Here is a 12,662-nt window from a genome sequence, read left to right on the forward strand (position 1 = left end):
ATCATTTTGACATTATTTATAGACTTTAGGGTTACATTAGACTATATTGTGTCCCAAAATACACTTGGCCAGAGGCTCAGTCAATAAGACCTATATACAGTTGTAAAATAGCTGCTATAACTACTTTCTTTCTCTTTCTTTCTTTCTTTCTTTCTTTCTTTCTTTCTTTCTTTCTTTCTTACCTACCTTATAAATCATATTATTTTAGTAGTTTCCCCACATTTTGTGCAACAAGACTAGCAAATAGTCAAATTTGGCGCTGCAGCCACCAAGTGTCAGTCAAAACGAACAACTGCTTAATGAAAAAGAATAAACAATTTATTGTTAATTTATGTCACAAATATATTCATAATATAAATGAGGATATTCTTCAAATATACATTATTTTACAGTACACAAATCCCTTCCGAAGGGAATCATTCCAACAACAGACAGTGCTGTTATAAAAAAAAAAAAAAAAAAAAAAATGCTGTGGTTCTCCAATTTAGCAAAGAGCATTTATTGACACTGGATTCAGTAACCCACTAAGTTACGCATTGATATGAATGCAAAATGAAAAAGTATGGTGTTTGCAGTGTGACAACAACCCACATAAGTGATGACAGCCCAACCTACCTGGGGTTCTTATGTTGGTGCAAAACGTCAAGCTGTGCGCAATAGTCTCTTATTGGTATAAGTTTATATAATAGCCCTTTTACCTGGCCAGCCATTTATCGTGGTAAAGGAGTGGGCTCTCTTTGACACACTGTGTGGCATAAAGCCTTCTAGGTTGTCCATACTTGACTGTCCAGTCATTACGTATCATAGGCTTAAACAGAGTTGTTTTCCACTTCTGCACTGCAAAAATGTCCAGCTCAAAGTCATTTAGTCTCAGTGTCAATCTTAAAGTCTTATTTTTCTTAAATAGGCTTTGAGAATCGAGAACATTTTAAGTCTTCATAGAAGATTAAATGACTTGTTAAGGTGGGATATTTTTGCAGTGTGTGAACTTACTGGCATGGTCAAGAGAAGTGGATAAACTTCAGGGTCCTCCAGAGGGGCTCTATTAGGAAGTCTTGGTCCCCTGACAAGATGTGACACTGGGCTCCCGACCAGGATGCCTCTAGTTTAGCTCAGTTCCCCCTCACCTGTCTGCAGTGCCCCCTCTTGCTTGGGACCCCCTGAAAGAAGTCTATCCCCTTTCACCCCTCTTCAGTGCCCATCCTCTTCCGTCCTTGTCAAGCAAGGTGGTACATACTGTATCCGACGTGAGCGGCGTACAGTCCCACGGGGGAAACCGGCAGTGAGTGCCTCTGGAACGGGTGCGACCCTGCGTAGGACGCGGGGACGTGCGCACCGAGAGGAAAGGAAATCCCGAAAGCCGGAGGCAGCATTGGCTTAGCTGCCATTTTCAGTTTTTCCAACTCTGCCTCCTGCAGTCGTTTAGCTTTGGCTCTTCTGTTCTGAAACCAGATTTTAACTTGAGTCTCCGTCAGATTGAGAGAGCTGGAAAACTCTGCGCGCTCAGCGATGGAGAGGTACTGCTTCTGGCGAAACTTCCTCTCCAGGGCCAGGAGCTGCGACGTGGTGAAGGGGGTCCGGGGCTTCCTGTTCGTTTTGTGCTTTCTCAGGGGGCAGGCAGGAGGACTCAACCTTCCTAAAAACAGACAAAAATAGTATTACAATCGGAAACTCGGGTTGGGACGCACGTCATGTCAAATCATGAGCAGACGAATACAAATCGAGTAAAAAGTTTCAGAAACACCCATATACTTCTATGGTTAGGAAATAAATCCTATTCCAGATTACTCATAAAATAACCGAGACTATTAACTTAATGGTAGGCTACTGATTGTGATTTACTATGAATTGTTTTACCTCTAATCATTGACTCAAGAGGTTAAACTTACGTGGAGGCGTGGGAGAGAAACGAGGATTCTGTATCCAAGAAGTCCTGTCTTTACTGTCCGGGCTCTCGGGTTTGATCAACACGTCTTCTGGCATGTTCATCATTTCGCCCACAGAAAACGACGAACCCATGGGCAAAGCAGGAACTGCAGTATCCAGACTGGAGAGAGAGCCCATCCTCACGCCCCGTCCCAGCGCTTGAGATGTCCCAGCAACTGAGGAGGCATCCGGGGATGGCACCTCTCGGCTTGGCTTCCTATCCGCCATCAGTGCCTCGACGCTGAAGGGCAGAATAGCCACTTTGGGCTTCCCAGTCTCCTCTGCAGAGCTCAGACTGGTCTGCATCTCGCCTCTGCTGACAAGAACCGAGCGGGGAGGAAGGTCTTCAGTTTTCAAACCAGCGGTCAAAGCTGACATGACGATAGATGGGGCCATACAGGTCCGACTGGCACTTGTGGGGTGACTTGACACTCTGGGTATTGTGGAAAAAAGCAAGTTGCCGTGGTGCGCCCTAAGGTGACTGTATCCTCATGTTTATGTGACCAATTTGGAGAGCACTGCTATAATAAGGCAGGCGTGCGGAGAGAAACGGCCAATCAGCAGCAAGATGGGTTGGCCCTATGGAAAGACTCCAAAAAAAAAAAAAAAAAAAAAAAAAAAAAACACCTTCATCTATCTGAGTGGGAAAGTAAACAATGCAGTTACTTTTTTACAACCAATCCCAGATAAACAAATTCTTGCTTGGGCAAGATTAATCAAGACTAAATCCCACAAAATAATATTTCCCCCTGATGTGGCTAGGTTATAATTATCCTACTAATTAGGTTATTACTTTTTTAAATTAATGCTATAGGTATGTGTATTACAGTTGTTACTGCCAATTCTTATGCACGCACAAGTAACTTTTAACATGTAATACCAAATGACCTGGGTTTTGTCCCAAACATTTAGACAGGCTATATTCAGATCGACCCCTATGGTGACTTTGGGCTTTGATGCTGAAACTGCTGAAATGGTAAGGAGTCTTGAATACTGCACAACAGTTTATTGCGATGGGCCTCTTGCAGTGCGCTGTTTATTGATGGCTGCGGGGCTCTAATCAGATTGAAACACACAGACCTTCGCAGTCATTTAGGGGTAATTATCGGGCTTGGGGGAGGGATCACTGGGATTTTTCCCCTTTGACTACATCCATTAAAGTCAAAAATTATGTGGACTAGGGGAAGGGGGAGGAGGCAGCGTGGAGCCAGCAAGAGATTTAACCCAGGACTGTCACTGATTTACCTGGCTACCTCAAGTACTTTCTCATTATTTTCATTTTTTTTTCCCACTGGAGATGATTATCACAAAGAGAGAAAGATTGGAGTTTTTATTTTATTTTTTATAACTGATGCACACTGTGTCATTGTATTTCAGTAGAGCCTGTCTTTGTCCATAGAAAATAATATATATCATCTCACTTGGATTCACATTCTTATATGCTGTTGCTTTTATATTCACGTTCAGAAAAGAGTCTTTAGAAAACTACCGAGGAACAAATGAAAGTATTACCTTTTCTGCGGTGAAGTCCGTTCTCAGGAAAGCGTCTGCGTCGCTAATTGCCAAGCATAAACAATCTGTCACGATTTGTCAGTCTCCCTAATAGGCAGACAAGTTATGTTGTTTTTAGGCGCCAGCAGCGGGCTGATCAAAGCGCTCGACTTTAGGGAGACTATTGAAAAACTTTAACCCGCATCAAGAGCGCAGCACCGCCTCCTCCTTTGCCCGCCCTAGCCCTGGGACATTGGGCTATTCAGCCTGAAAAATTAGCTTTTTCTCAGCCGATCGCACGCCATTTCCAGCTATTCAAATGAGCGCCATAGCTGGTGTAATAGTAGGCTTCTCAGAAGAAAAGGTCAGCGCTTCCCACTAGTTACTTTCAGAGAGTCCCTTACTGAAAAGGATTCCTCAGTGCAAGTGTTTCCCAAGCTTTTTTCATATCTAGGACCCCAAAACAGATACACGTTAGACGATGGAACCACCATTTGCATCCCCATCTGACAAGATGTTTGTGGTTATGTAGCCATGACTTGGTACAAAATTACTGTCTGTGCCAGAGGTGAGTGTTAACCACAATGGGGAGAGTGAGACCCAGGATCAAACCAGTCATTCTCACAGTCTGTCATTGTGCTAACTTCTAGGGAGTTAAATTATAGTGAATTTAAAGTTGTCCTCGTTTTGCTGGGGTTCCCTCACAGGGCCCCAGATTGTCCCGGACTGCACTTTGGGAACCACAGCTGCCTCATAGACTTTCCATGGAGCCTTGGTGGTGCTTTAATCTGGACACTGTTCAGAGAGTAAATTCTTTACTGGAACTGTGTAATTACAACATTCAAGGCAGTGATTTAAGAGGGACGCCCAGGTAGGCAACAATATAGGCTACAGATCCCGGCAATTTACTGTTGTGCCAGCGCTTTGCATTCAGAGCCTTTTACATGAACAATGTAGATGTCACACCATGAGGTAAAACATTTTTTTCTCAGTGACGTTTACCATAGTTAACTGAAGCAACAATCCATCAGAGGCCATGATTTACAGTGGTTGTTGGAATTGCTAAGAGTTGGGAAAGGAATGAAACCCTCTCGAAACAGTTCTAAAATCAAATAGGTCTGGCGTGGCCTGTAGCTGAGAGGGTTTCATGACTTTTTCATGCTCCCAACTTGACTTTCATGAAGCCACAGAACACAATTAAAGGTGATTTTTCCCTAGGGACCTTGATATGGAAATATTTTTTTGCTTTGTGTTAAATGTTCAGTTGTTAAATGTCATACTTGAACACTGAAAATACCATGTTGAAATAATCACATTCATTTAATTATATATGTTGTTTATTTGTTTATTCATTAAGTCAGTCAGTCATGTATTTGAACAATTTCAAGTGAATGAAATAACGGTGAAATTAAACTTTTCCTCATTTTGCTAATGACCCCAAGGAGGATCCTCAAGGACCTTTGGGGTCCCAGGGCCCCGGTTTGACAGTCACCAGCTTAGTGCTTTTATGAATAGTGGTAACACACTTTCTTAAATAAATGTGGATGTTAAGCAAAAAAAAATTTAAGAATAATTAAATAATTAACTGTTCTTGTTTCAACCTTGTACAGTAGTTAAATAAAGTGGTTGCAAACAAAGGGGTTGATGAGCGGATAATGATAATAGATTACACAATAATACACAACAACATGAAATTGCAGTCAGAGTTGAGCATTTAAGGGGCATTATGCAAGGGCTTCAAATGTGACTCAGGCAACAGAAGTGAAGCGGAAGTATGCGTGTAAATAAATAAATAAATACATAAATAAATAAATAAATAAATAAATAAATAAATAAATAAATAAATGTCTTTATTTATCATTTCCTGAATGCCATATCCGGTGTGCATGGTGTGGTTGCAGTAGTGGGCCGGGGCTCCATGTGCAGCTGCAGTGTGTTTGGAAACACTTAAGCCCATAACCTGGAATGAGTGGCGCTGCGTGTTCACCGCTCTGAACCTTTGAAGTCACCGGAGTCTCCAGGCTCCCACGTCCGTCTGAAGTCCCCTCTGCTTGGGGCCCATACACTTAACCCATTCTCCAACACCAACTCGTAAAATGAGTCTGCGTAAACACAAATAGGCACACGTGAGATGCATTAACGGGCACCATTGGTGGTAACTTGTAGCATAACTGAGTAACTGCCTTACAGTTCTTCAGTCATTTATTTCCCCAGTGACGAGCAGTGTATAAAGAATCACTGTCACACAAAGAAACTGTTGCTTTTGATCGATGTTTGGCCTTTGATTCTGTGGCCCCAAGTGAGATGAGCAATGGCAGATGCTTTCCTGCTATCCCCACTATTTATTATTATTATTATTATTATTATTTAAAAAAAAAAAAAAAAAAAAAAAAAAACATCAGTCCTGTTTCATTTCCTTGGTCATCCATTGGAGAGATAACTGAGTTATCAATATGTTTGAGGTCAGGAGTGGAGACGGCAGCTATAGTTTTAGGAGTGGACGGGACATTGCCTCATGTAAAAAGTAGTGTAGTCATAAGTACTTTTGAAAAGAGTATATGAGTAAGTAACAAATTACTTTTCTGAGCAGAGAGTCTCTGTGTTAATGTATCTGCCCCAGCCACACTGCATCCGTTCATCAGTCCCTCATTACTTGCTTTGATGCTTTTTGTGGAGGCCAAGCAGAGGGTTTCAGTTCCACCTTTAAGTGCGCCTCGAGGGTTTCTGTTTCTCCACTATCTGTCCTTGTGTAGTTCAGTCTATATGGGCTACCTTGTGAACAGAGGGACAGTGGTGCTGCAAAACAATGTGAGTGGCAATTAGCATCCCAAACACTTGCCTTTGAGAAGAGTGATGTGCCATGGAGAAGACGATTACCATACCGTTTTATTTAAATCCTGAGGCAACAAATGAGGGTTGAGCTGCGATACAAAACAACTGTAAGCCTCATCGGGCCTTTGTTTAACTTTATAAACTACCTTTGATTCCCAGTCAAGAGGCAGGGACTCCGGACAAAGGCCCATTGTTGTCTCCTCTGAAAGTTGTCTTAACCCTTTTCATGCAAGGTCTGTCAATTTGGACTGTAAAGACATAAAAGGCACTGTGGATGTCAAAAGGCATCTCAGGCAAAATATTTGCACTTGGTGCAAGCAAATGAGTTTCGTCTGGGGACAATGGCAACGCACATGTGAGTAGCCTCTGAATTGTGGTCAGATTCTAATTTTAATTTTAATTTTAATTTACAGTTAAACTTTACATGCACTTTGCGGTCTTGGATATAGAAACTTGGAGAAATGACGTCAGTGCGTAATGATGATTATGGAAAAGTTATTAGTCATATTTGTGACCTGTGAAAAATTTGTCAGGGTGCCATCATTTGAGCAAAATTTTAGCGGTTTTAAGTAAATTTGATCGCGACATTATGATGCACTTCACAAGATGAAAGAAACAGCCGGCAGCCCCCTCCAAGGCACCCATAATTATAGATAATGTATCCTATTTCAAAGCAATTAGCGCAATCAGGCGGATCGAGGCACTTTGCTGCCAGTAAGTAACAATGCCTCACGGTCATTTAAGCTTCAAAATGCCATTCACACTCCAAGGCTCACAGGTCTGCCTGCAGTCTATTGGTTCAGTCAATTTGGCAGGTGTATGTGTCCAAAAGCAGCTAACCCTCCTCTTCTGTGAAGCCTTTAGAGAGTTCATTAGGTTTATGCAGTGCAGATCTCCAAAAATCCAATTATTAGGCTGTACAGGAATAATATTAATCATGTAACTCAAATTTGCAAGACAGAGGACACAAAGTTTAAGAGTAGTGATTTAATAAACTACAGGGTAATAAAACAATACAAACCGTACATATTCTCAAAGCTCATTAATTGAAAATGATTATTAAATGTGAGGGGAAAATACGCCATGATATAGGCAGGTATTCATCTTGATCATGTTAAAGACCTTGAATTCACTTGACCACATTAGTCAACATCAAAACACAAACAGACAGAATTAACAACGACTACTAGTACCACAGAGAACATAGTAATTATCGAATAAACATTTTAGTTTATCATAATGTTTTTAAAAAAATTGAGTTTCATCAAAGGGAGCCGCCTGTAATAGTCGTGCAAATGTATAATCCATCAGTTCATGTCAGAGGCTGGTACAGAAAAGGTCGACGAAGGCACGCCTAATGACGGTGACAAGTGCTTTTAAGGCTCTGACAGTAAAGACAGCCTCATGTAAAGGAGAGATAAATGTTGCAGGCATAATGATAATATGTTTTCAGAGTTATTAACGGTCCAAGTAAATCAGATATACACCAGGGGAGTGAAGTTTCTTGCTCATTTGTCTCTCTCACCTCTTCTCGGCTGACAGGGAGGGATGGCTGCGTCCCACGGTGATGATAAAAAACCCTCCGGCCGCTCAGAGAAGGCGCTATTCAGCTCGCTTGTCGCCAGCCTGGCAGGGAACCATATTGTTGGAGCACCGCGTCTTTCACTGAAATATTTGCCTATATCGTCTCAAAAAAACAGTCGGAAACACTCATTCAGGACAGCCTGCTCGAAAACCAAACCTCGACGACAACCTAATAGCCTATCTTTTCGGTTTCCTGCAGTGCAATGAGCTGCCGAAAATCGGAAATGGGATCTAGCTTAGTCTTTCTTTTTCATGTTCCGTTTCTTTTCTTTTCGAGTCGACTACAAGAAAACACATTGTGTAGGTTAAGACAAATTTCAGTCAAAAAAAAAGGAAAAGTGGATTTTAACACACTGCTAGAGTCGGTGCTCGTTTCTGATTGGTTGAGTCGCGTTTGAAGCGTGTAAAAACACACACCTGTGACCGCATCCCCGCTGATCTGAATATTAATGCGCCGCCTGGAAATCACCTCCCAAACCAGTAAACTACTTATCAGCCCCGTTACTTAGCTGTGGACAGCCGCTGTGTTTCTTCATGGAACTGATCATTTCGAACTTTTTTTCTTTTTTAATATAGTGGAGTGTTATTGTCGTTTTATAAAGCTAATAAGCCACTCCGTTTGGAGTCGTGCCTAATGACGCCTCTTATTGTGAAAAAGCGGAGTCACCTCTTATTCTTCTGGCTTATTACTGAGGCATAAGTGCAGCCAAAAACTAAATAATGTTCATTCAAGGCAACGGCTTGCTCTAGTCTTTTTCTTGCCCCAGTTTTGTGACTTGATGTTAACTGATTTTTATTTTCCTTTTTCCTGACCTTGAGTAGGTTTTCGTTTGCCTAAAAAAAAAAGCATAATTCCTGCTATTACTATTATAATGGAATAAATCTATCCGATGCTTATGCTTATAACCCTCCCAGTATATTATTATTATTATTATTATTATTATTATTATTATTATTATTATTATTATTATTATTATTAGTCAATTGTTGCTATTATATTTTTCTATTTTAATAGTCTCTCCGTTGTTACTGCTGCATATTCATATTCACATTTATATTAAATTCATATTAAGAAATAAAATTTGTTTCACATGAACTTATTGGTCTAATTTAAATCACTGTCATCAACAAAAACTGTAGGCTACTGAAACTGAAAAGTAATTCAAGAAAACTAAAGTAAGTAAATTAAAGTAGGCTAATGTAAAAAATATATGAAATATGTTAACATAGCCTAGTCCATAGACTGAAAGGTCGTCAGTTATAAAAGCAGCCTATTCATCTAATAAGTCTCTCTCTCTCTCTCTCTCTCTCTCTCTCTCTCTCTCTCACACACACACACACACACACACACACACACACACACACACACACACACACACACACACACACCTTAGTCCTGATAGGATCACTATCCCTCAAAGCGTGACCTCTGCCTGACTTTAAAATCAAAATAATTTCATCATGAGCGGGGCGGTATCAGACGGCTGCACCTATAATGTCTGCCGTCCAGTCCTCTGTAAACGTTAGATAAAACTGCGGCTTTAAAATTTACAACATTCCACCGTTCAATCAAAGACATCTCAATTACCCGAGGTATTGGTGTGAAATTGAATTATAGCTCTTTTATTTCTTTCACGCCATTAAACAGGAAGCATACTAGAAAATCATTTGCAAATCACTGGCCTGGATAATATGATATAGTCATCTAAACGGATTGATTAACCAGTGACAAATCACGGGATTTAGTTTGATAAGCCGATCATTTACAGGCTTTTCAAAAGCCGAGTGCGCTTGTTGATTAGAAACTAAATAGATTCTTAAATGAAATGCTTAATAAGCGCATAACAAGCTTTAGTTTTAGCAACAAATCATCTCTATAATCGGCGAGCGGGGGTGAAAAGATGCTTAATGATCAAGTAAATTAAGTGGATCATCGAAATGCTGTCATCCATATTTTCGAGCACTCAAAACAAATTGCATGAATAATGAAAACGTCTCCAGTCTTGTTTTAGGATACCTCGTCACAAATACAGGGCTACGGCGACCTCTGCTTCATGATGATGATAATGATGATGATGATGATGATGATGATTAGCATAGGTAAAAGTATTGTTATTATTTTTATTATCATTATTATTATTATTTGTGATGGTGGTGGTGGTAGGAGTTGTAGTAGTTGTAGCAGTACTACTAGTAGTAGTAGGCTAGTAGTGGAATTATTAATATGATTAGAATTATTGCTGTTGTTGTTACATATATTATAAAATCCCCATACGTTTTATTTACATTATTAGAATACCTTCTTCATTCTCTTTTATTAAAATTGTCTCTAGGATTGAATAACTAAAATAGCTTGAATGTGAATATTGTTTGATCCTGCGAGAGAAAATGAGAAAGATATTAATTACTGAAATTAGGCTCTATTTGTAGATACACGTAGGTATATTGTTGCTTTTATTTGACAGTGTATGCCAGTGCAGTATCACAAGGTTGTTAGGTGGTAACATGTGCAATTCTCCTCTCAAGATATCATCAATATTTTACTTCTTCCGTAGATCCTTTTTTATCTCAGGCAAAAAAACAAACAAACAAACAAACAAAAAAAAACAAACAAACAAACAAACAAACAAACAAACAAACAAAAAACATTCTTAATTTTCATCAAGATGGAGAAGCAATAGCAACATAAGATAATTACACTGGAAAACTGATTAATTCTGTTGAGGCTAACACCATATACAAATAATATTTGAGTTGCAATCCTGCAGCAGTGTATCTTTTAGTCATTTTTTAAAATCACCACTAAATCTTGCCCTTCCAGTGACACTATTGTTCCCTCTCTCTTTAGATCTGGGCAAGGAAAAGCAAACCAAAATAACAAAGGGGCAGAATAGGGGGGTTTGTCAAGAAGGTTGTACTATGGATGGCAAGGCACATTGTGCCCTGTCCCTCAGATCAGTGTAGCAGACTTGGCTCCATCCTAATCTCACAAGACTCAACAGTCTGCAACTCAAGTTTATCCAGAGGGGGTTGAGCCTCTCGAAGCCCCCATCACCACTCCCTGCCTCCCCTATCCTCCGCCTGTCGCCCCCCCGAGAAAAACTCTGTCAGTGACCCTTTGCTGACTCTAGCTGCCTAATCCTTTAAATGTGGGCAAAGCCTGAAATGATGAGGAGTTGGGCTTTTATACAGGTGATGTCCTTTGCCTCGCCATGTTTCCCCGTGGCCAGCAGGATCAGCCTAAAGACACTGGAGATCCTCTGGATATCTAATGTGGCAGGCAGCAAACCCCACACCGAGCAATTTGCAAGAGGAACGCTGGGAGATTCGTGCAAAATTCAGCCGAGCAGGATGCTACTGCAGGATACATTTCCCCTCCTCTGCTGCTCTCACCCTTCATGTTCTCAGCAAATCTGTTATCAGTACAGCAAAAAGTGTGACCAATCAAAAGTTTTAAAACACTGAAGAACTGTTGACATTAAAAAGCCAGAAGACACTCTCCAGCCAAATCACAGAACACACGATGACATTTATTTGTTTGACGCACAAAGGATGGAAACTAAGTCATGATTTTGGTCCGGAGAAGGGAGAGAGGAGAGTGACATAAGTTGCATGTGATTTGGGATTTGACTTGGGGGAAGATTTGGACGGGCATTTAAGTCAGCAGCTTGCTTTTTAAAGTCTCTTTTCAAGTTGAAATACTTGCTTGAAAGTTGCTGCAGCCATTTAATGGGACCAGTGTTGGGCCAGTATGCCTTCTTCTGTGTAGCTTAATGGTCAGAGCATGGCAGTAAGACTAGCAAGGTTAGGGACTAGGCTACACATGCTAAAAAATTAGTAGTCGTGGTAGGAGGGCAATGGATATCATTTTCCACCAAGTGACATGTTAACATATAGTAGATGCATAGTGAAACCCAGGCTGGCTGGTTGTCAAGTTGCCATAGAAGGGAGACTGCATATTTAATACGTGTGTGAGGTGTTAATGTGAAATGGAGTGAGTTAAAACACCATGCCATTACACTTGAGGCGTGACTTTTGAATGGCAATTTTACACAATTTAAATTCAGGGAGACTTTTAAGTGTCCATGGCTTTTTTTTTTTTTTTTTTTTTTTTAATTATTATTATTTTACATAATTTGATGTCATAACTGGAGCATGACACTAATAATAATAAAAATAAAAAAAAATGCTTGAACTGTTTGAGGCTATTGTCACATACCCAAAACCTTACAGCAAGAAAAAAAAACAAAAAAACACTGCACAGTCTATCCCACAAAAGGTAAGATAAGGTAAGGCAAGATAAGGTAAGGTAAGGTGAGGCAAAGTAAGGTCTTTATTGTCCCTGAGGGGAAATTTGGTTGCAGTCAAGGGCACAGAAAAAAACATCCACACAACAGTAAAACACAGTAAAATCAATAAAACACAATAAAAACGGGCAAAATATAGAGGACAGGACAGTGGGCAAGAACCAAAATAATACCTGGAAACACTAAGAATCATAATACTAGACACCAGAAGAAAATAAAATCAAGATTATTTCAAAAGTATATATTGAATGTACACACATACACACTGAAAGTTGCCCCTGCAGTCTTCGCTCCTTTCCAGCAAACAGTGAGCTCACTCACACAGAGGCACCCATGCACTTGTGCCCCGCCGCCTCACCCCAAACCCGCCCTTTTCCTCGGGGAGACATATTTAATTTAATTAAGGCCTGTCATCGCTATTGATTTTGGCACTTTCAATTATGGCCCGGCCGTTTATGGGCTCCATGGGCTGTGGATCTACTGATCTGTGATGAGGGGGCCCTATCAGTGCAGGACCACATG

The 12,662-nt window shown here is 40.5% G+C and overlaps 1 protein-coding gene across 1 annotated transcript; it reads right to left on the reverse strand.

Annotated features, from left to right (window-relative positions):
• Positions 1-300: 300 nt before the first annotated feature.
• msx1a (muscle segment homeobox 1a) lies at positions 301-2,417 on the reverse strand. Its single transcript, XM_030051989.1, has 2 exons — positions 1,890-2,417; positions 301-1,636 (listed from the first exon to the last, which is right to left on the reverse strand). The coding sequence occupies exons 1-2, from the start codon at positions 2,320-2,322 to the stop codon at positions 1,218-1,220; spliced, it is 852 nt and encodes a 283-aa protein (XP_029907849.1). The 5' UTR covers positions 2,323-2,417; the 3' UTR covers positions 301-1,217.
• Positions 2,418-12,662: the final 10,245 nt, after the last annotated feature.

Source organism: Myripristis murdjan, chromosome 5, assembly GCF_902150065.1.
Source record: "Myripristis murdjan chromosome 5, fMyrMur1.1, whole genome shotgun sequence".
Classification (NCBI taxonomy): domain Eukaryota; kingdom Metazoa; phylum Chordata; class Actinopteri; order Holocentriformes; family Holocentridae; genus Myripristis; species Myripristis murdjan.

Bases quoted from the DNA above. Each gene is read 5' to 3' on its own strand.
- msx1a (XM_030051989.1), bottom strand. From the start codon at position 2,322: ATGGCCCCATCTATCGTCATGTCAGCTTTGACCGCTGGTTTGAAAACT. The intron at 1,637-1,889 runs GTAAGTTTAACC...GTCTGTTTTTAG, and splicing joins TTTCTCTCCCACGCCTCCAC to GAAGGTTGAGTCCTCCTGCC.